General features: G+C 36.2%; 1 protein-coding gene across 1 annotated transcript in view; it reads right to left on the bottom strand.

Moving 5' to 3' along the window:
- TLL1 (tolloid like 1) overlaps nt 1–25175 on the bottom strand; it is a 125960-nt gene that overhangs the window by 36127 nt on the left and 64658 nt on the right. Inside the window, exons 6-12 of the mRNA XM_054633207.2 lie at nt 18994–19172; nt 17157–17262; nt 14058–14182; nt 7618–7733; nt 2540–2642; nt 1219–1335; nt 142–287 (exon numbers count right to left, since the gene is read on the bottom strand). Of these exons, the coding sequence (XP_054489182.1) occupies nt 142–287; nt 1219–1335; nt 2540–2642; nt 7618–7733; nt 14058–14182; nt 17157–17262; nt 18994–19172 (892 nt within the window). The remainder of the gene's footprint in view (nt 1–141; nt 288–1218; nt 1336–2539; nt 2643–7617; nt 7734–14057; nt 14183–17156; nt 17263–18993; nt 19173–25175) is intronic.

Below are 25175 nucleotides of genomic sequence, written 5' to 3'. Positions count from 1 at the left end.
GGGAAGAGAAACTTTCACAGATTATGGAGGTAATTTTTCATAGAGAACTCAAATTCATTCACAGGCTTAATAAATATTCCTTTAAATTTCACTGTCACTTAGCCATTAGGTGCTTGTCTGAGATTAGTTAAAAGGCTTTACCTCAAATGCTTGAAAGGTTAATCCTACATTGTAGTTTTCAGACACTGTTATTTTCCACACACATTCCTTCATTGGTCTGTAGTCATCAGGATAATTGGGAGACTGGATCTGGCCTTCATTTTTGTGGATTTCACCTCCACAAATAGCTGATAAAGGCATAACATTTTACTGTCAATAATGACATTTTCTGTAATTTCCCCATGCCCAAAGTGACATTATATGCTTCCATTTTCAAAACTAGTAATAAAATTGTTCTGGACAATACTTAAATCTACCAAGGATAAATTATTGAAAACACAATTGATTTCAACCATTATACGTACTTTAGTTAGCAAATATAATTTAGCATTTCTTATAGCTCTAAACATGTCTACAGTGTTGAGGATGAATTTGTAATTATGGATGATCTAAATCTATACATTTTACAGAATATATTTGAAGAGTCAAAATAATTAAATTTTTGTTCACCCTTGAAATATACTTAATAAACATTCTTCATTGATATTTAGTAACCTTTAGAAAAAGACAAATGAAAGCAAAATCTCATCTTTTATAAAGATCTATGCATTTTAACCAACAGTTTATCACTTCAAGCTTGCATTCAGTTCAAAGAAACAGCTACTATAAATTAAAAAATATTTTCATGAAAAGTACAGGTTCTATTTTAAACAGGTAAATGTTGACTTGCTAATATACCCAATGTGCATGGGTGCCTTTGTTAACGATTTCCAGAGTATATGGAAAATATAAGACAGATTTTTCTGAAGGATAAAGAGAAAGTACACACAGAAATCTTTGCAAACACTAAGTCCAAGAACATGCATATTTAGTAAATTAAAGACTGGTAAAAAACGTTTATGATTATTATCAGTGATTTCCCTGAAAAAGAACTCGGCTGAAATCTCGTCAGGGGAGGAGTTTCAAATTCCCTGTCTAGTAATTTAGCACCTACTGTCTCTTAGTGAGAAAATACTAGTTTCATATGTTAGTTTTGGTGGGGGATGGTTAATTTTAAAAGGTATCTGGTTAATATTATTCTTCCATAACCAAATTATTTTTAATCTATAAGAGGCTTACCTTCATAAACTGCTGCAAAACCCTTCCCAACCCAGTTGCTGCTGCTGCGGAACTCAATCCACATCCTGCTGTCGGTGGATGTGAGCACTTCTGGCAGTTTGTCACCACAAAACCTGCCTAAAAACATGCAACCAGTAACTGCATTTTCTGCCGCCTCTGAAGCCAAATGCTGCAAACATTTATACAAGTGTTTAACATTATAGGCAGAAGTAGCAGAACCAGCTCAGTGGAACTATTCATATGCCTATGGTTAAGCACATGTGTTTCTGCAGAGCAGGACCTAACACACAAGATTTTATTATAAAGCTTTCGGAACTTTTTATTGCAGTCAGGCTCACAAGTTTAAGCATAAAACCTTAGAGGAATTAATGAAAAAAATTATTGTTAGAGGTTGTTTATATACATACAAACACATGCATTTTGGAAGGGGAAAGTGAGTACTAATCTTAAAAATGGAACAAATGTAGGTCACAGTAATACAACTGATTGTGCCTAAGGGCCAAAGAAATTTAAAAAAGTAACATCTAAATGACCTATTCTATATTACCCTCCTAAAGTCTGCCTAGGTAGGTAAAATTTCTGGTTTTCTAGTTGATAGAGAACAGGAGAAGAGGATAATTACTGTCTGGTCTTAACTGTTTCTTCTTTATTTACTGTTCAAGGCCAAGAAAATAGACATTCACTGTTAGAGAGCTGTCCTCTGTATCACTACATTATGGGCACTAGCATTATGGGAGGTGAAATCTTCCCACCAACCTGCTGAATTAAAATAGGATGACTGCAGCTTTTACATTTCAGTTGCAACTCAAATTTAATTCATTATTGCTTTGCATTTGTCTTTTCTGTAAGAGCAGGGAAGGACACACAAGGAACAAGAGACGCAATCTGCCCCAAATCTTAAAGGTACAGGCACAGAGCTGGTAACAACAGCTCTACAGCAGATGCATGTTCTCATCACATGACCTATGAATGTCCCATGACTTGCTCTATAGGTTTGTCTGTAAACATCTTCCCTATTTCTCTGGAAAAAAAAACCAAAAACTATGGCAGCTTCATAATTCAATATCCATAAGCAAAGCAAAATCTTGCAGATTTTATAGTTGTCATCTTTCCACACTTGCAGCTGAATAATAGCAAGCTGCAGAGAAAGGAGGGCTTGAGGCTTGAAGTCAAGGCCATTTAGAGGGTTTTTTCCCATCCCCAGGTTTAGATCCATTCTAGACACCTGCAACCCAAGAAGTTTGTTGTGGGTTCAAGAGCAGGTCCACTGAGCCCAGTGAGTGCGGTGCAGTGGACGGTGCAGTGTTTAACAGTTGCATACCAAGCAGAGAGGATTTTCTCCAGTAGCCATCTCTTACTTCAATATAGTCGTACCAACAGAGACTGCTCTTGTAAAGGTCCATGGTGGTAAAGTTTAAAACGATCTGCAACCAGATGAGAAGGCCTAAATAAATCATGTGTGGTAAATAAGAGAAAAACAATCTTGACAACATTCTGGAGAACTGAAGCCAGAGTGGTCACCTGTAATGGAATTCCAACCATTCAGACATTTAATTATCCTCTCCTCAATTATTTCTTTGACTAAGTACAAGTTTACTGGGAACATGAAAACTTTATTTTATTTAATCTTATATATTTGCAAAAATTCAAGACAAACTACTACGCAGGGAGTTTTTCACTGAAAAATAAAAATTTGAGAATGCTAATTAGGTAAAATATTAGAGTACTATAATTTTAAGTATGTTACTTGATAATTCTACTGCCAATTTCTCTTCCATTACATTTTGACTATAACCAGCACAGACTATAATCAGCTGCAAATGAAAAAAAAAAAAAAAAAAATTGTTTTATTTTAGTTTGTGCTTCTCCTACTACTGTTTTGACAAGATATTTTACTTTCAGACACATAAATGTTGACAATGTTGGACAGTAATTCTGAAAGAAATTTCACTAATAAGAAACAGTGTACAGTCCCTTAATGATTCTTAATGAACCTATAATAAAGCTTTTTATAGAGAATTATGAAATCTGCGTATTTCTGGAACTTTTGAACTTGGACTCCAAGTATTATTGAGAGTATCTGTAAACAAACATATTTTCAGTACTTACTACAAGGACTACCCTTACATTAAATTACATTATCCCTCTTTTAGAAATATTAATCCTAAACTTCCATAAACTTACACTTTTAACACAGGAATAGGATTTTTCCTGATCACATTGACACAATAGCTACAGTTCAAACCCTGAGTGACTGGGATAGTCTTAGCCTCATGTCCTGCAATTACAGGGATAAATCCAAACAAGCAGATCAAAAGTTATTCATATTTTGTACTATGAAATTACTTCCAATTAGTACCTTTTAATTGGATTTAGGTGTACTTGGAAAAAAATTCATCTGCTTCAGAATCAGTTCCTCACTGTACATAAATAAATATTTCTAACTGAAATTCTTCTCCCTTCACATTTGAGCATAGAATTGGTATTATCCTAGCTTTGATCCTAGAAATTTGCAATTGAAACCTGCCATTATAAAACAAACACAAATTGCAGCACAGGAGCAAGTACCTCACACTGCAAAAATACATCTCCATGGCAGCCCATGGAGCAGCTGTGAGTGTCAGTTGAAAGGAGAGGAACTTACCATTATTCCAGATGCAAGGTAAAAATTTTAACACCATAACTGGAAAAATGAACCCAGTCAGATAAAATGGTTTAGTTCCATCTCAAAGTTCTCGGTTGCATGCACCCTTTCATGGATATTTAACACACAGGACATTTTGCCTTTACTACTCAGGCAGGGGCAGTCCTTCAGGAAGATGTACTGAATAAATAAATGCACAAATATTGCCAGTATTCCAAAACCACCTATTTACCATGAGAAATATGAAAAGCTGGCTAAAAGTAAAAACATTCATATGCTTTACTCTGCTTCAGATTTTTTATACATTTCCAATTTCTATTTGAATCTACTTCAGAAGATGGCAGAGACCATTCTCTCATTCACAAATAAATTCTCTGTCTTTGGCAGAATTTTTCTCCTTCAACTCTTCCTTCAAGTAAAGAGACCACACCAACATACAAAACTTTTGTTCTCCTCAAATCATTCACTTTGCAGTTCAGATTCCCTCTAAACTCCTACCTTCTTTTTTTCTCAAAAGGTAAGTAGGTATCTCTGTTTGCATTTAGCCATACTGCTTGGAGAGCCTGCTGCCCTCACCAATCTTGTCCTTTCCCTGCCATGCCAACTTTACCCCCTGATCTGCGCAGTCAGAGGGGTTCACAAGAGGGAGCCCCTTTTCTTTGCCCTGATGAGATGCAGACAGCTGCTTACACAAACCCAGCTGGCTCTGCTGGAAGCAAGCCACAGAAGCCACAACCTGTACCTCCTCCACTGCTTCAACTCCTTAGAGCCTGGAGGTCTCTCACCACTCTAACCACAAGTTTCCCTTTTTTCCATGACACAGCTGAAACATCAGATTTCTTCTCTGGTTTTTGTTTGGAAATTCACCTTTTTCCAAACCTTAGTTGCCAGGATAGGGGTGGGAAATGGATGGTTTCATTTAGCTGTGATCATGTCAATGTCTCAAAGTGCTGCTATCTAAGTGGAAATGGTTAAAATTTAATGAGCCTCCTCAATGGCCCCTGCTTTTGAAACTACATGAAATAACCTTCACAGCCTTTTCTCACTCTGGCATGCCAAGGTATTTGATGATACAGCAATTTCTTAACACTGACCAGAATTCATTAGCTGTACATAGGCTGAACCCCCCAATCTGTCACAGCATGATTTCTGGTCATGAACCAAACAAGCTTAAATATATTTAAGATTCCAATTTGCTGTTCTGCAAAGTACTAAATAGAGCTACAGACAAGGCAGAGCTTGTTCAAGGGGACAGGATGGCTGAGAGGCTTCCCAGGAAAAGCAATCAATGGGTATTTGTCAGCACAATTAAAGAATTATTGATTACGCAGCAGATTGGATTGTGCTACTGCAGCTTCCAAGAGAATATATCATACCTCCTACTGCCTTAGAAAGCACAAAATATAAAACAAATACCAGTAATACAAACCAAGGTATTTGCAGGTGGCATTTTTTTACCCATATCAATCAAGGATTTTTCTGGCCTATTTCATCTTTCATGTAAAACATTAAGGAAAACTGAAAAGTAGTGTAATCTATTCAAAAAGGCAGATTCAAATAAAACATTGGCACAGTTGCAACTCTCCCTATGCCAATAAAATTTCTATACACCAGAAGGCAGGATTCTCCCTGGCTGGGGGCATACAGCATTAATAACACCATCCTCCCTCCATGACTTTTCTGTGTATAGATATACTGAGTACAGCTTTTACAGCTACATTTTACCATGTAGTCTTAAGTCTCAAAAGTAAAAGGTAAAGAAATAAATTGGGAAAGGAGTCAGTCCTCTCACGTTGGTGACTTCAACACAGGGGCTTTCCCCCATTAATATTCTGTCCAGTATAATGCAGCTTCAGTGGTGGTTACAAACTCAAGGCATATTACACTGGTGCCTATAGATAGGCTTACACAAAGTTGGAGTATGCTATAAATACTTAAACATCAACATTAACTCATATGTTAGAATTTTTTTCAAGAGCAAATAATTGTAGATGAACACACTTTTTAATTTTTTTTTTTTTAATGGAGCTCTGGAAGAAAACTTAAGCCATTTTTGTTGTTATCACAATCATGTCTAAAATGCAACACAAATAATGGGGACATAAATTTACTATCTAGAGTAATTTCCATCTTTTGTACAAACATTCTCTTATTCATCTCTTCATTTTTTTTCCCTGACAACATGCTGAGCCACCCTTTTCCTCCCAGCAGATAGTGTTTAGGTTTCCTCCTGGCTCTGGCTCTTGCCCAAAAGAGGGCAAACACTCTCCAAATGACTTTTCTTTCATTCCCCACAGTAGCAAATGCCCTTACAGCTCCTCAGGATCTATTAGAACAACAAGAGTGTATATTCTTGGCATCTACCAGGACCCTGACCTGAAAGAAACACTGAACAAAGTAATAAAATCAGGAGAAAAGAATGTCCAACTCATACATAGTGGGAGATTTCTGAGACAAATTACTGAACCATCTGGGGGCAAGTGCTGGGTCTTCCTATTTGAACTTGCCAGTACTGAATCTGTTAGATTCGATATTCCAGTCTTTGGATTCTGTATTTTAGTCTTTAGTACTTGACGCAGACATCTTTTCACTAAAAATCCTTTCTTTAGGATTTTTCCTTCTGAGAAGCTAAGAGGCCTCAGAGACAGAATGTAAACAATGGTTATCTGCTGCTGTGGAATACAACAGGTGCACCTGTGACTGGCCCATCTTGGATGTTTATAATTAATGGCCAATCAAGGACCAAGCTATCTCGGACAGAGTCCGAGAGAGCTGCCTTTGTTATCATTCTTTTCTTTTCTATTCTTAGCTTAGTTAGCATCTGAGAAAACCTGTCCTTCTTTTTCTTTTTAGTATAGTGATAATGTAATATATATATATCATAAAATAATAAATCAAGCCTACTGATCATGGAGGCAACATTCTTGTCTCTTCCCTCATCCAAGAACCCCTGTGAACACGGTCACACTTGACTGCTTGATACTAGCCACTGCTCCATGTGAGGAAACTTACATCCTTTTTCTTGCATATTTTGTCTCAGATGAAGCTTTTTATCACTCCCTCTATCCTTAATTGTTTTGAAGCAGCCTGATATTTGAGCCAATAATTTAAATGAGATTTAGTAGCACATTTTGAAAGTGTACACAAAGAAGGACAGGTTTTGCTTTCACTAGCATGGCACACTTCTCTCTCCCAACTGCTCTCACCAAGCCCATTCCTCCCCCCATCACAATACTGATCCCCAGAAAGTAAAACTATATGCATTAGAACCAATTCCAGGGAACACCCACAGTGACACATTCTTTACTCATGTTATTATGTTCCATTTCAGAAGCATCTTATTGAACACACTAAGAACTTCCTTAGTCACAGCCCAAGCTATCGGCCCCATACAGCTCAGGTCAGCTTGCCCATGCTGGGAAATGGACCATTCAGGAGCCTGAATCACCTCTTCTACTTTTATATCAAACCATAAACTGAACTAGGAGCCAGTTGTAAAGGGAGTTCATGATGCAAACATACTGCAAATTGAACTCATGCCTTTATTTCACAGGCACATCCATTGAATTGATGATGAATTCTAATGCCACAGATCAAAGTAAAGCCAATAGTACAGAACCCATGGTCCCATTTTTTATGACACTCCATTATTTTCAATTAATATGCATCTTTTAAACTTAAAAAAAGAAGCTAAAAATCACAACATTTTACTTTGAAAATAGTATCTGTGTCTAGCTAAAGGAACATTAAAATACCTTCTCTCCCGGGGTCACAGAGATTCTCCATATGCAGTGTGTGTAGGAAGGATAACCATTTGGAAACCCAGGAGAAGAAAAGTTGCCTGTAGATTCCTGCAGGGTTTCTCCACAGGCTGAAAGAAACAAATTACAGTAAAAATATAAAATGTAATGTGCCTAACGGAGAAAAATGCATCTTTCCAATATCTACTCAGAATTCATTTAACTCACTGCAGATGCAGAATGGAAAATAAACTGGTTAGTTTACAATTTATTAAAAGCTTTTTTTTAAGCCAGTTTGACATTTATTCCATTTTATGCAGCATGTTTTTATTCCATGAACTATTTCACTTGTGTGCTGTCTGCTGACATAACCAAAATTATGGCAGCCTTAAAAATATCATTGCTGTCAATCAACTGCAATATTATACATAGAACTCTTTTGGTAATTAAAAAAAAGTTAGACAGCCTTCAAGAACTAGAAGAAATGCTAGCACAACGTGACTTGTATCACACTGAAATCTTTTCAGTGGTTTCATTTATTTTAGTCCTTTACCCACATGAAAAACTGATCTGACCTAAACTCGCTTATTTATGTTGGTATAGAAAACTAAGTCCTATATTCCACAAAGTCTCTTAGCAAAAATGATTTGTAGTAATAAAAGCAAAGCAAATGTAAGGTCTTAAAATACCAAGGGCTTTTATATTCTTTATTATTGAAACTTTTAGCACCCTTCTCTCACCTGTCAATCATGCTGCTAGATGCTGGCTAATAAATCATCTTCACACTAAAATTTAACATTGGAGTTTACTACCAGTCTCCACCATTAAAACTGACTTTGGTAGGTGTTGCACCTTAGTCAGTCATCTTTTTTGACCTTAATCAAATTTTTTCTCCCACTGATGTTGCAGGTGTGACACAAGATATGAATTTGATATTATCTCATGACTAACAGTGTAATCAGATCTGCAGTGCTTTCAAATTACCATTGCCAGCAGGTGAACAACTGTGTCATCAAAATATTGATGAATTATAAATGTTCTGGAAAATCTTTAAATAAAAGAGGACAAAGGAAAGGATTGCTTATGACAAAAAGACAGACAACATAGCTGTAAAGCTGTTTTGTTAAAATGCACCTAAGATGTGATTGGACAACTACACTGTTATATCAGGTGGAAATTATATTCAAGGCATTAAATATGCTCTCTGACACTCAAATGATTATCATGATAAGAAGAGAAAGGAAAGAGTGGCATGGCTCTCAAGAAGTGTAACAGCTGAAGCTACCATCACTGTGTCCTTTAGGAATTAAACACGAAAATAAAATATTTTCCTCTCTTCATTTAAAAAAATGTAGTTTTATCTTTAAAAAGATGCAGGCAGCTGCAGCAAGTGACATTTCTGCACGAAGCCCTTTCAATGAAATGGCTGTATCTGTATTAACCTGGGCTAATCTGTCAATTTATTTTTAACACAACAATGAATGCAAAGTCATTTAAATTGCAGAGTCCTGTACTGGGTTACCCCAGAGCTGGTGAACTGTGCCAGAGCTTACAGTGCCTGAGTAAAACACTTCAGAAAAAGCCAGCAGTGAAACTGTTGGAGGACAGTAGGGCCTAAAGATGAGACATTCACAAGAATCCAGGTACTCCTCTCACCCCTTTTAGAGCCCTGTTATTCTTCCTCTCATCCATGGTTTCATTAAATCCATGCTCAATATACAGAAGATGTATACAGACCTAAAACAATGGCTTTTAAGTTGCAAAAGGAGTCATGGAACTTTTTTTTTTCCCCCAGGAATTACAGAATAAAGCTATTTAATATGAAAATTTACCTTCTATCCTTATTAAATTCCTGGAAGCTCTCGATCAAATTAAAATTATTTTCAGAAATATCTCTAAATTTAACAGAGGCATATGAAATTTTGTAAGTAGATTGCTTCTACTAAGAATTAACACAATCAGAATTTATAAAACGCACTTGGGCTTCATGTGTTTTGCCATATTTATCTTTTAATTGTAAATTCTTGATTACTCAAGGGAGCTATAACAGGAACAGCTTATACCAATCAATAGTTGAATTAATTTTCTATGAGATTTGAGCTCTAGGCTGGCTTCCAAAGCTGCAGTAGACAGGGTGATATTTGGGAATTTCTTGTTGAAAAGCACGTTTCTAGGCAACGGGAAACAGTTAAAGTTCTATCACTAGAGAATGTAAAGATTGTATTTGGACTGTAGCAACTGCAGTATTCATGACTAGGTTTATAAGACAGAATATTACAATTTTTTTTTATTGTATAATGATCCACTAGTAATGAAACCCACTTTGGGAGAGAAACGTGGAAGGAAAATGAGTGGTAAGGGCTACTTATTTAAATTTCATTTCATACTTATTTTAGTATATTTCAAGTCAGAAGATATCATCACAACTTAAATCTTATATACTTTAAATAGCAATGCTTTACAATGCTTTAAAAAGCATTTGTACATTTTTATTCCTTTGTTAATCATTAACATTTGCCAAGGTTTTCTCTGACACTTTTTCCCTCCTTTCAAATGTCATGCCTTATATCAATTTTACTAGGCTAGACCACTTGCAGAAATGCCACTTTAGCTTTCCCCACACACATACTCTAGCCATAAAAGCCACTCTCCTCTGCTTTACAGCTTGAGAAGGTTAGACATCTAATAAGACTTCCCATGGTTAGGAGAGCGAAACTATTTTTGCTTTCCTTGTAAAGATTAGCACTGGGTGTAGGCAGCAGGTAGATTATGTGCTTATACAAAGCCATTCCCACCAGTGTACTCTGCAGCAGTGTTTAATTACACAGCCTGAGTATGACACCTCTCTGGGCTGGCCTGCACACATGGCCAAGTCCCATCAAGGATTACTGTGAAATCTGCAAATGATGAAGCCCAGATCCCCCAGGACACTTAGGGAACCAAGTCTCATTCCTTTGCACATAGCACTAGCAAATGCATAGCATCATTTATGGCTAATTTGAGTTCACCCTTTTTCTTTAAGTTCTTTAACACTTAGACACAAGTTGGTACCACTATACATATATAGCATAGAAAGCTGCCACTGAGTCCTAAAAATATCTACTGCTGATCATATTCTTGTTAAATCAAAAACTTACATCAGTTTACTGCAACTCAGGGTCTTACTATTGACTTGATTCCTCATAATAGTTATAAGGAAATTGTCTTAATCTAAAACCCCTAATTCTCCTTATGCAGTAAACAAAGGCTGACTTTTGAAGATGAACATTCTTTTCAAATCTAACCCATGCAATTTGTAAATTTGCTGAACTTCGTCCATCCGCCTTCTCTTCCTCTAAACAAATTTCTCCCACCAGTCTGAGACTTTCCTATCCATTATGCATTCCCACTTTATACCCTTTTTTTTGTTCTTTTGGCACATGAGTATCTTTCTCCATCATTTTCCTTTCTTATTCTTCTGCTCCTATTAAGCTACATATAAATGTTAACTACAATTTCTATATAAAACGATAGAGGCAGACCGGCATTGAAATTTTAGCAGCTAGAAGAAAACACATTTTATTATTCAATTAGACTGTCTGAAAACTGTAGTACATCCAACCTTGAACTTCAAGTTTTATTCTCAAATACCAAGACAATCAAAATTCAAAATTAGATTGGCAGAGGAAGGACTTCAACTTAGTTGTTTTCTTTCCCCTTATTATTCCATCACATAACAATATAATTTGGTTTTAAAATGTAAGAGATCCCTATCAGCAATTACGTTTTCCTTTTACAAAAATCCTAAGGAAAAGTTAAAAACAAACCAAAATTGCTGTTGCTACATTTTAGAGACCTGGCACTTACCCTGCTGCTGAAAGGCAGGTTATCAAATCTCTGGCTTCACCAGTCTCAAAACTGTTTCTTGGTCAGTAAGCCCCCTCCTGAATAATGACCCTGAATATCCTGACTATCTAAAACACCCTGGAAGGCTCAGCTTCTTCCCTGCTGCGAGGATCACCTGTGTTTTCCAGCAGACCTGAGCTCAACTTCATGTTCAAGGGCCCCAAAAAAGGACTTGGGCCTGCAACTGTTTGCAGAAATAATTAGAACTCCAAACAAAACACACAATACTATAAAATCCTTTATCATAGAAGTGTGGGTCTCTGTAAAATGCTGATTAAGTCATTGGTTTCTGCATTTTCATTCCATTGCATTTAAGGGAGCACAAATGAACATATGAAAAAATGCAGATATTATTAAGGATTGAAATATTCACTGCTGTTTTACAATAAGCAGGCATCATGATTAATAACTTTTGTCTGAAATAGGAAATAAAACATACCTCCAAAAGCAACACAGTATCAGGGATTTTATTGCTATGTATTAGAATCATCATTTGATTCCTTACATAAAAACAAAAGCTTTATGCCTGTCTGAATTTTCAGTTTGAGTATTTGCTGCAAAATTTATTAGAAGAAAAGTACTAGATAACTTTCAGAGATTTGCTTTCTTTATTGGATTCAGTCTGGGTTGCATTATTCAGCTATGCAGCTTCTATTAAAAAGATTAACTGAAAAAATAGCATTTTAAATAGTATGCTAGTTAACATTTGTAGAAAAAACTTCTGTCTTTTTCTCTCTCTTAAAACTCACTTTCTTTTATGGCATGGCTCATTTAAGTAAGGCTGGAAAGCCAATATATTTTATCCCAAATTTTGCAAAGCTGGGTGCCAAAAAAGGAGCATAATCCTTTAACCACATTCATTTTCATTGTTCATGTGACCCATGTTCACTGGTGCTGCAAAAGATATCTTACTTTTCAAATGCAAACTGCTACTGAACAACCACAGTGGTTTTACAATACTGTGAAATGAACCTTCAACAAGGCTTTCATGACATTGAAAGAAATTATAATTCGCAGTACATTTTCATGACATATATGAAAAGGATATTTTCTCTGATCAACTGTTTGAACACTAGCTCTAAATGTACGTTGCATCTTTTACAGTTTTGAAAGTGTATATTAGAGTATCATGTACATACTAAACAGACTAGTTTATAGTTTCTTTCCATTTTTTTCTTTCTTAAGTCAAAATGATCATGAGATACTACCTACTTGCCCAGCAGTTTTACTTTTATATACTTTTTTCCTCCAAAACTTGTCCTTGTATCAAAATATGTATATATTCTTTGTGTTCATGAAGCTATTGCTCTCTGTATGCTTTCATTAGAAATACTGCTGCCAAGCATGTCATTATTAAAGTACTTTCTGTACCAAAAGGAAAGAGCAGAAATTGTTCCCAAAGGAACAGTTGTTAAAGAAAAGGTGTTTAAGTGGTTTCTGCTTTAGCAGGCCCAGAATCTCTGTGCCTGTTCTCAGTATATACAAGAGCATGATTCAGCGTGCTTACAGCACAAAGGAAAAGCACATTTCAGCTGTACAGTGAATCTTCATTAGATCTATCGCTGCCGGTACAAACTTGAAGCAACTCCATTACTTTAACACTAAAGATTGCTTTCTTTAGTCCTTTTGTGTTGATCAGGTGGTTGAAAGTGGCACTGTATCTAAGTTAAAACAGCTCCTGAGATGTCATTCATTCCCATGAGGAGCAGTATGGCTGTAAGCCTACATGGCTCAGAGCTGGGATGTCCAGCCTCCCACAAGGATCTTGCTGGTAAATTCTGACTGAGAGATGGCACTTCTGAAATTCTTTGGTTGACATCAAAGGTTAACAGTGGTATCAGCAGTAACTAGAGCAAGGAGATTAAAACCTTTTCCTTTGAGATCTCCACCATTCTGGCAGCACTTAGTGAAGAAAGAGCACTAGAGAACAACACGAACCATAGGGTTGACTCTGGGTTACTCCAGGCTTGCCACTGATGTCTCTGAGACAGACAGCAACTCAACCACTTTATTTTGAGATAAAAAATTAATATGCATTCAAATTATAGGATGACAGAATTAGGCAGAAGATATTTAAATTTTAAATGTATCTGTTAAAAACTATAGAAATTTTGTAGAAAGATCTAACCATCTCATCCACACAAGAGTTTACAATTTGGTTGTCCTCACTTCTTTCATTGACACATTTTAAAAAAATATAATGGATTCACAGCCAAGCACAGTAATTCATTTTGTTCCTTCTGCACTCAACTTGAATTCAAATAAAGGACTCCAGCCAGTATGCAAACCAGAAGTGATATTAAACATATTTTTCTAGTTGTTGAACAGCTAAGAGAAGCAGATTGAAATGTCATATTGTTTCATACAGTTCATCTGTCCTTAGGTACTTTGCATTCCAGTGACCTTATCCATAAGGGGTTTTTTTATGATTTGATTCCTCTGCAGCCTATGTCAGTTGCCAACATAGAAAGAGAATACCGAGCAGCTGACTCAAAAAGTTTATCATTGCTCTTGAACAACAAGTCAAACAGTTGCTAGTATGTGGTTTTTGTTTGTTTGTGGTGCAATACCTGGACATCTATACAGCTTTCTTGCCTGTGCAATATCTCCTTTACTTAGACGGGTACGCTGGCCAATGGCAGGTCGTATACCATTGTCATCACGGGAAGGGAGAATGGTATCCAGAAACATGCCCCTAAAAAAAATAAAAATAAAAATAGACCCCAAAAAACCCTATCAGGTTTCTCTCATAAAACTGTCTGAGTTCCATGAATGTATACCTGTTTTGTAAATCTGGTTTTTACATTTGGCATAAATAAGAGGATAATATACAGAACATTAAATGCAGACAACATGCCATAAAATTTCTCAGGTTGGCAAACTTTATGCAAAGTTACCAAAAAATAATCTTCTCTCAGCACATCAATTAACATATCAGCTTTTATATTTCTGCTAAAAAAGAGGAAGAAGATCTCTAACTACTATTAAGACTTTACAGGGAAAAGACACTGCCATTAAGCTATTGCTATATTGGAAAAAAAGATATAAAATTTCATTAAAATACATAGGTTCATCTCTAGCACAAAATTCTTAATCACAAAGTTCCAATTTTAACGAAGTTTTTATAAGAACTCCTACAGTCTGACTTACATGTGAGAGCAGGTAAAGTCAAAGACATTTGCCAATCATGATTCTGTCAAGTGTTGTAAGACATTTAACTCCACTCTAACTGCTGACACTTTCAAAACAGAAATGCTTACTTGCCAGCCTTTACTTGCCTTGCAATAAAATATATCAACTTACCATATGTGATTTTAGTGACATTAACCTTAAATGACAAGACATCACAGAGAAATACACTTGTTCCAAATGTGCAATTTATTCAAAATTTCCCAGATTTTAAATATGATCTAAAACATTTTGCTATTCTCAAATAAATTTTAATAGACTAAGATACAAAACTACATTCTATTACCATGTTGCAGAATTTAAAATCCTTCAAAGCCCATAAAAAAGCAGTTAACAGAAGAATATGTTTCTGTAGTCTCTTTTTATTTAATTATTTATAATCACCTGTATACCTGCAGGGGTTTTATTGAAAAGTAAAACCAGTACCTTCAGACATAACATAGATGCAAAAATTAATGAATGGCAAGGATGTCTGTAGTTAGGAATACCATTTATAAACACATACTGGTTTTTAAATCAAAATTGATGAACCATTTTGAGTATTGCAAGTACATATTGCTCTCTTTATCCAGTTAGATTTTTTGAGCCATTACTAGAAATTTTGTAAAGACAGAATAATCTCAGGATGTTACCCTAAACATTGAAATAAACTACATACGGCATTAATCATCTTCTAGAACAAAGGCACATTATTCTTTAGAAAGTGATTGCATCTGTAAATTATAATTCTATTTTCCACTCAATTTCAGCACAACATCAAACTGATGCTTCTCATACATTGAAAAACTTTGAAAACAATCCTCTCTTGAATGCCTTAGCACTTTAAAAAAGGAACATACTGTAAGTTTAAATACAGCATGAACAAAATCATTGTGTACGACAAGAACTTTATGATATTTTGTGATTCCTACTACTTATCTAGGTGAGCAAAGTCTAACAAACAGCTGGCAATATGCCTCACTGGGCATCACTCATGCTTGCAGGATGAATTAGTGCAAATCAATACCCAACCTCAGGGCTTGGCTGGCTATTTTTAGACAGTATGAAGTAACAAGCCCTTGTACCTTGGGGCAGGGCATGCCTGTTCATGGCACTATCAGTTTTTGCCAGCTTGGAAAGTGGTGAAATCAGGGCTAACAAATCAAATTACCTTGATGTTGTCATTGCCCTAGGACTCAGGGGGGTTCTGTCTTGTTCAATTACTCTATTTTATACAGGTTCTTATAATCTCTTCCTTAAGGTAATGGTATGGGTAACTGGATTAAGCAATGTGACTAATAGCTACCTCATGTGGCTCATTCCCATGCTCTTCCAGGGGTGAATTATGTCTAATGCTGAGTAATAGAGCCTTTGGTTGGATTTTTATATAATAATAGAATTTATATTGAGAGAACAAGCCAAACAAATTTGCAAAGGCTGGTGAGGTTTTAGTGGCCCTCAGTTTACTTTGAAGTGTCAGATTGTCCAGTATTTTTACCTTAAAATGCATGAATTTGAAAAATATTTTTAAAAAACTGAACAAAAAAAAAAAGACCCATACACACAAGAAAGAAAAACCAAAAAAACAAACCCAACCCAGACCAAACAAACAAACAAACAAAAAAAAAAACCACACCCAAGAATATATCTTTTCAAACTAAAACTTTTTCTTGGGTGTTTTTGGGAGGTTTCTTTTAATTTTACATTACTCTGGTACCTTTAGAGAATAATTAGCTGATGAAATGCAATAGGAGACTGGATGAATGCCTCTTTCACTTCTTTCACTTCTTCTCTAGGGTAGGGCTGACCTATGGGTCCAGCTCATTGTACAGCTCCCCACAACCCTGCACCCTTTCAGAGAGAGCCCCACTGAGTCACTAAGGAGCTGGGAAAGGATCAGCCTGCAACAGGACAGAGCAAAACCAGCAGAAGTCTTTACTATAAGGTTTTTATGACAGTAACAATACTGTCAGATAAAGAGAGGAGGCTGCAGCCTCTGTTATAAATGCTTGACTGCAGTCCTTAACAAAGGATGTGGCTTGCATAGTAGATGTCCAAATAACCTGTGCTCTACCTGCATAATCCATGGCTATGAAACTCCATACATCTAAAGAGATGTATTTTTCTTTTAGAAAACAGATCATGTTACACATAACATTCTTAGCCATTTCACTCATTTCATTTTTCTAAATTCAAATTTTTGTGGACACAAAAAGAGAGTATCATATAAAATGATGTTTCCAGTTTATCTTGTCTGAAAATCTAAAGAACTGAGGCAAGATCAAAAGGCTGCTTTGAAACTGAACAGAAAAGAAACACATTTTCAAATATAATTAAATTATTTTGACTTAAAATAAACAAGCTGTGCTTTGACTGCTGTAGGAATATTATGTCGCAAGGGACATTTTAAGGCATTTAAAAATACTTCAAAAAGCATAGTTCTTAGCATTCACAGACAGGAAGAGAATTAAAAGCCAAAAGGTATAACCTGAGACTCCAACCTTGAGAAGGTGTTCCTGGCATAGTGCATAATGCTGTCAAAGTCGTATGGTTCCCCCAGGGAGTTCACCTCTCCAGGCTCCATCTTCAAAAAGTTATATTCCTGACCTACAAATGATTGATAATTATAGATTCTTTAATATCTTTTTCTGTAAAGATAAAAACCAAACACGAAAAGAAAAACAACAAAGATCCTAACCTAATTACTCACTGACATTCATAAATCTTTGCAATTTGGGAGGAAGTGCGTGACTCTACTACACCCCCTTAACTGATAGGGCAGACTTCTTCTGAAACACACATCAAATTTGTATATTTGGATTTAGAAAGACTAGTTTCATGCAACAAACACATTAAGGCCCCACACATCATGATGTGCTTCATGTACAGTCCATACAAATTTCTGGTTTGGTTCTTAATTCCTAAAAGAAATCATTTTGACAGCAAAGACTCCAGAAGAACCCTCCTCACTCATTAGACTGGATACTAACACTCTAACTGGATACTAAATCCAGCACTAAACCACTGGAGACTCGGCTTCAGCAAAGTCTGAAGCTTTCTCTGTGAGGCTTCATGTAATGCAGACACTACAAAGTCACATTTTCAAGATCCAGCTGTTGCAAATTAACAAGAGCAGAACAGGAGAAAAGGAATTATACTTAGTTCATAATTCCATACCCTAAGTTCTTTGACCTAATTAGTACATCAGCAATACAAAGCACTCCTTACCCAAGTTCATATTCCCACTGGAGTCTTGCAAAAAGACCCTGCAGTGACATTAACATTTTAACCAACATAAGCTGCATAACATAACAAAAACCAAATGTGTCAGTGGCCATGGCTTCCTGATCCCATTTAGTGATCCTCAAGCTCATGCCACACCACAAGAAGTAGTTTCAGTCAGAAACCAGAGAAACAACTGAAAGGGAGAGCATGCTCCTGAGGATGGCACTCCAGCTGATTTTCTCATCATAGTAAAAGAAAAGGGGAGGAGCTCTTATGGCATCTGCACAAGTCAATAATACAGTGAGACAAGAAAGAAGGCTCAAACATGCATGACATTTCAGAACTTTAGAGACTTAAGGGAGTGTGTATCAGCTGCCAGTCTCCTTCCAAGTCCTAGATGAAGTGGCAAAAACTCATTGTATCTCAAATATTTTAAAATATTTTCTAAAGAAACAGACAAATACACTAAGCTACTCCAAGCCTACTTCCCTCCCATTTTGCCTACCCAACACAAGCAAGGGCACAAACAGCTAGGGTGGCAAAGAGCTGACAGTCACAGTTTAAAATTCTCAAGTTCCTCAGATGCTTTATCTCAACAACACCAAGGTCACTGACTGAAGCTGGACGTTCTGTAGAGAGTGAGGTGAATAAAGTGTAAACTGCAGGATCTGTGCCTGTCTGCCATAGACTGAAAGTTCTTCACCTTACCCTCCCAGGTCAAAGCCCCTTGAGCAGCTACAGACATATTTCTACTTACCATTCACTAAAGCCTACAGGAGAAATGCCCTTCCTCAAGCACAGAAATAGAACTTGTAAAGAGCCTTAAGAGCAGTGGCTTCTTTCGAAGTTTTTGAGCATGATTGTTATTTTGCTCCTTCTAGCCCTTTATGTTAATGATCTGCTACTTGTCCAGACCTTTGGAAAATATTATACTATAATTTCAGTATTTTATTTGTCAATCAATTTGAAATCAGTCAAGGTAAGAAGAATAGCAGGTGTAATTGCTATTTCAGCTATTCAGCACTCAGTTCCAATGGAGTTGAGAAGATGAAGGAAACACCAAAAACAAACACACGAGTTTTGCTTCCCAAAATACTTGTCAGAATGTCTCACCAGGTTGGATGTTCTCTCTAATGATGGTGACATGGTCATCACGGTCTGGTCGTGTATGTTCATGCCAAAACCCTATTACGTGACCCAACTCATGGACAACTATGCCAAATTTATCACAGTTCTTGCCAATAGATATAGCCTGAGGACCATTTCCCCTTCGACCCACATAAGAACAGCACCTGTAATTGAAACACAAACACAGATGAAAGTTTCCATACATATGTCTACAAACCACATAGCAAATTCAATTAAAACTTGAAAAAATAGTATATAAAGATTCAACAGTTAAATGCACAATGTAATTTCAGATCTTTCACAAACTCTAGGTCTTCTACAAGAGCAGTCAATTATTCAAAATACATATGAGTGAAGCTTTTTTTGATATTATTCAAGGTCTTAAAAGATGTCAGCTTTGATCAACAGAATTCTCATTGTCATGACAGTCTATTCAGTCATTCTATAGAATGACACAGGAACTTGTTTTAAGCAAAAGAATAAAAATAAGCAATGCTCTGATGGCAGCATGCACCACCATGTCTTTGTGGGTCATGGACAGAAATGTTAATAATGCCAGGTCACAGGATAAGCCCATGATACTGCACTTTCAGTCACAGCTTGAGTCCAATCCATTTACCACAACCCTTCAAACCCAACCATGCAACCAATTTTAACCTATTTAGTTTTCCATTCACCTATAATCCTGCAAAATCACCTTGTAGAGTCAATACATTTAAATACATAAGTCCTGGAATTTAATTCATAGTTAAAAATCTTTATGATTTTAATACAACACATGATGGCAGAGCAAGGGATCGATGGGAATAAAGTTAGGATAAGCATATATAATTGTGAAAAGGCAGAAAGAATCATTTTGTTTAAAACAGTTTAAACACTTCTGCAGAGCCTTCATGTTGGCCACTGTGTGGAAACTCTACAGAGAAAAATTGCAATGCAGAACTAAAGAACATTAATGATTATTTATGGCTTAAAACTAATCAATAGGTTATTGAGACCTAAAATCATAGACTATTTAACACATTTTCAATAGTTTTAACATGCCTATTTTTTTGACTTCATATACATTACATGCTTCAGCTGGAAAAGATATATTTGGGGACGAAAAAATTTCTCTATATATTGAATATAGTTTTTTTCACAGTGATATTTAGGAGATCAATAGATATAAAGGAAAAACTGAAAAATAAATTATTATAATTAGTAACTTTTGTGACATCTCCTGCTTTACTTTTATTGACACTATTGATAACAAGGGCAAAATAATAAAATAGGATTTTGACTACAGCTTCTCTTCCTGTCTTTCTTACTTCTTTTGGACCAAATGAGGCTCTAACTTTTTAAGACTGTGTTTTAGATCACCTCTGAAAGCTCTTAGTGGTATTCCATAAATCAGATAGATTTTTAGGTGTCTGACAAAATAATTTAACATTTTACTCTTATAATAATGAAAAAGAAATATTGAGCATTCTCAAATGTGTTTAATGACTTAGGCCACCTCATCTGACAGATCTTAAAGAGGGCTTTTTTCAAAAGAAAAAAATTAATTGCAAACTTTTACATAATATTCCTCTAGGTAGTCTACCACTGTACATCTAAACCCCAACATATTGGGAATTATTTTTTTAATGCTAACCTGCTCCTAAAAAGTAAGCAGCCAGAGGGTGAGAGTTCCCTTACACTGGTTACTTGACAGATTTCAAGTACTCCCTAGAAAATATAAAGACATTTATTTAGTGTTTCTTTACATGCCAAGGAAAACAGAATTAACACCAAGTCTTAAAATAACAGCAGCAGTTCACACTTACAGAGGGTCATTAGGATTTGTTAGGTTGAATGTCTTGTCAAGCACACCAATTACATCCAATTAAGCTACAACAATTTACTTCAACAATTGCACTGAGACAAAGAATAAGGAAAACTAAAATTTAAAAAGTCTATGAAGTACATTAATTTGTAATATTATGGGTTTGACCCCAGGAGTGTTTGACAAAAAAAAAAAGATCTCTGTGCTGTATGAGCACTTGTCACACCCCTTAAATTGAATCAACTGGCAGGTTTTAAAGCTCATCTCTTTAATCTTTATTGCACCAGACAGCATTTGGAGACAGTAACTATTTATGAATCTCTAATTCCATTTAATCGGTCTAGCTGATCAATGATAGTGAGCAATGAGAAACAAATGACATAGAGAAAGTGAAATGAATGGAACAATAAGCTCATTCTTTAAAGTAATACTACTTCACAACTACCATCAAAAATACTCTTGATACAAAGGAAGAGAATCAGGTAGGGACAATGTTGTCCTTTTTTAAAAAAGCTGCACCCTTGAAAATGTGACAATATAAAAATCATAGACCACAACATCAGTTTGTCATGGCACTGACTGTATGAAGGTGAGAATGAATTTCATAAGCATACTAGGATTGTGTATGATCACCTTTATGTTACACAGAGCAAGAAAAAGAGGTTCACAAAATTTCCAAACAAAATCTCACTCAGGAAGCAGAGTGTTCTTCTTGGTGAAAACACCTCTTTCAATCACAGATATAACTCCACCTATACAAAGAAGATACTGGCTTGACGAATTTGCCTTTTCTCAGGAATCAAGACACAATCGTGGTTACTAAATGTCCTGATTCACGGCCCCAAGAGGACTTGTTGTGATGGCAGAAGTGTCTCCTGCATCTTTATCTGATCAGTGGAGATGTCCACACCAATACTTCAACCAGCATTTCTCAGCTAACAGCTGCCTATCCCAGTGTATTTATATAAATCACCCCTCAGCGTTTGTGTCAGCACACCATGCTCTAGATTGTGCCAACCTGTGCCTTGATCACACCCCTCCTGCTCACAGGAGCCACAGCACAGCCAGCAGGGAAGCTGTGCCAGCTGCCAGGGTTATTTAACTCCTGAGAGCGTGAGTCAGCCCTCCCCTATGCACAGACTATTAAGCACAACTCTGGTTTCTTCTCATTTTATAGGAGTGATTGAGCACCTTTTATAACATGTTCTTTAGCTGAAGCATGCTACAAAAGCGCACCTCAGGCAATGAATTTACCTGTTTCACCAACTTTAAGAACTTGCCTGCAATGCTTTTTTAACACACTGGCAAGTTCAAAGAGGTTAAAATATTCATCTGTTCACTCTACAGTGTTTGGAGAAGCATATGAAAGAGATTTTATTTTCCTGTATCTCAAATGGATCTGTCAAATACTTAAACAAGAGGATACAGCAGCGATTGCAATAAGTCATCTGACTTTTATCATAAAAATTATAAAAGTATAAGTCTTCTAATGGAGAACAAATTAAGATCAAAGGCATACTGAGTTACTAGAACAATATAAATGCTCCTTTCTTTTTTGTTCTACTACATAAAAAGAAGCTTGATCTTGTACTCAATAATACTTATTATCACATAGTGACTAGGTGCTATCCCAATATCCCCTTTTTTGGCTTTGCATGCAGAAAAGTGCACTGACTGAGTCTTTGGGCCCTACCAATTTGATAGGAAGAAACACAAGGATAGAGAAGCAGTAGTGAGCAAATAGTGTTTTGAGTCTGTTACCAAGTAGAGTTTTTTTTTGCCTTAATCAACTAGATTTATAAATACTTGCTGTAATTGGTATTAATGCTAGTGTACACTGCTTGATAGTAGAATTACAAACACTAGTATCTTAATACTATAATTCTTATTTTCACATCTGCAGCTTATGGATATAAATGACTATCACTAATTAGAAAATTTCAAAGAAGTAAGTGATTCAGCTATATTATTAAACCATATTTTAATAATTAACTTTGATCAAACTCAGGTTAAATAAACCAGACATGTTGGAAAATAATTGTAGCTTACAACTTCAGCAGATTAAATTATTTTCATGGAAAGAAGGGATGTGGCCATAAAGCTTTTGACATTTTTCTGAACTCTGTAAGCAAACTAGAGAAGTTGATATCAAGGGGGATATAAAGCTGGTTGGAATATTACATGAAGTTAGACAGAGAAAACACTTTTTAAGCTTGCACTCATAGAAGACACTGCTAAATACCGTGAAGACAAGCACCTTTAGGAAATTATACAAGAGAACTGGAAAGGGAAATATAGAATTACTTGACATCTTAAGATGTGCAAAACCTGGTAAAGACTGGAACCAATGATGGGGTGTCTGTGTTGTGGAAAGACCTCTGGCTTTTTTTTGGAATAACATCCCAACCAACCATGTGCTGAACATGGCAGCTGTTGAGAAACAGGGAGGAACTGTGCTTAGGTACCTAAGAGGAAGGAGAGGCTACAAATTATATGAATGATCTCTTGCACTGGCTCAGTAGAAGTGACAACTCACGTGGACAAATATGCCCTAGTTTTGGGGCTATCAATTTCAAGAATGATGTGGACTAGCAGAAAAGAATCTCAAAGAGCAGTGTGATTAAAGGCCTAGAAAACATTATTTACCAGGAGAGATTAAATGAATTAAGTGTTTTCTAGCCCACAAGAATATAGAACAGAGGGGGGATTTAATAACAATATCAAACTATACAACTGATTTCTTCAAAAAGTAAAAGGAATTTCTTTTCTATAACCATAGGAAAAAAAATAATGTCCTTTAATTGCAGTAAAAAATACCTTGTTTAGCTATGCCAAAAAAATGCTGCCCAAACTTCCTACAATTCTTATATTAAGGATGCTGAGCAATACAATTCCTAGAAGGCTATGAAATATTCATTTCTGAAGGTTTTTAGAACAAAGTTAGATAAACATATATCAGTAATGATATAGGAATAACTGTTCTGTCTTAAGAATACATTAGACATCTTTCTGAGATCCCTTGCAGTCCTATGGGTCTATGATAATCAAAACTTATCTCTTGTTCCTTGCTGATATGGAACCTCTCAACTTTAAGAAAGTCATGTCTCTCTTATAACCAGCTGCTATATTTCAAATATGCTTTTTTAATCACTGCTCTTCTGGGATGATCTTCCCATGAACTGTTTCAAGATGTGATGCATTACACTCCAAAATATCCTTATTGTTTACAAAGGCTCAGTAACACTTCACTTGCTAGTGTGCTAATGCTGTCATATGAGACTTTTGTAGATACTACCACCTGAATTTCCACATATATGACTATCCACTTTGTTTCAGTTAATGTGTTTTGTTTTGACTATGTGCTCTTTGGGGCGGGTTTATCATTCAGCTTTTAATTTCAGCAGTGCTAAGTACAATAAAGTCTCGGCCATCTGTGAATGTTAGCTGCCATGGTAGTACAAACAATACTGACACAATGTGCTAACAAACCAACACAGCAGGGTGCCATGGGAAAGAGCTGAAGATCAGTTCCAATACGACTGGCCACGCAGCAGAGAGTGTTTGCAGTTGGTTTGGTGTCACTTCAGTCTGGGCTCTTTCCGTGGAAAATCCTGCGTCAGCCCTGAATGCTGGTGGGTAGTGCACAGTTCCTGCTCACCCAGAGAATGCACGTCCCTATTTATCTGGGTCTTCCTGAAACAACTGGTGGGCCCCCAGAAAAATCATTCAGCTGTTCCTTCTGTTTGGCCTGGCTTTATTTCATCAATGATGGACTTTTCATAGCTACACTCTTCTTTGGTTTTATTTTTAACTTGTTACAGCCCTGGTAAATTATCTCTATTTTGCAAAGTACCCTTCAATTAAGCAACATTAATGAAAAAGAGCAAACTAGACTTTGGGGGTGGATACTGAGTATATTCCAACCTTCTGGTTAAAGCTGGTTATAATCCTGCCTTCCCCATGAAATGATTTGATCTCATGAAACATCAAGCAGCCTAAGGAACAGTTCTTTGGCTGGAGAGATTTTTTTGTCATTTGGCTTTGGGTATTTCGAAGTTGTAGGATTTACATTTGGCAGATACCCCCATAGATCTCTTTCTAAAGTGACTAAAAACACTTGTACTTTTCACACTCTTCTGTTTAAATTGCTTTCTGCCTCTGTGAGTGCAAGGGAACCATCATGATTATTCTCTGCTTTCTATTTTTCTTCTAGCTGTGTGTCAGTATCCCTGAATCTTACTTAATGGGTGAATCCTATCTCAGGGCTGTCGTCAACTAAAATAATGCCCATGCTGGCTCAGAACAAAAGTGCATTTCATTTGGCACTGTTTCTAAGGGGAGTCTACAGCAAACCTACAGT

This window comes from Agelaius phoeniceus, chromosome 4, assembly GCF_051311805.1.
Source record: "Agelaius phoeniceus isolate bAgePho1 chromosome 4, bAgePho1.hap1, whole genome shotgun sequence".
NCBI lineage: Eukaryota > Metazoa > Chordata > Aves > Passeriformes > Icteridae > Agelaius > Agelaius phoeniceus.
The sequence above is the reverse complement of the archived record's forward strand: the minus strand, read 5'-3'. Positions and strand labels throughout refer to the sequence as shown.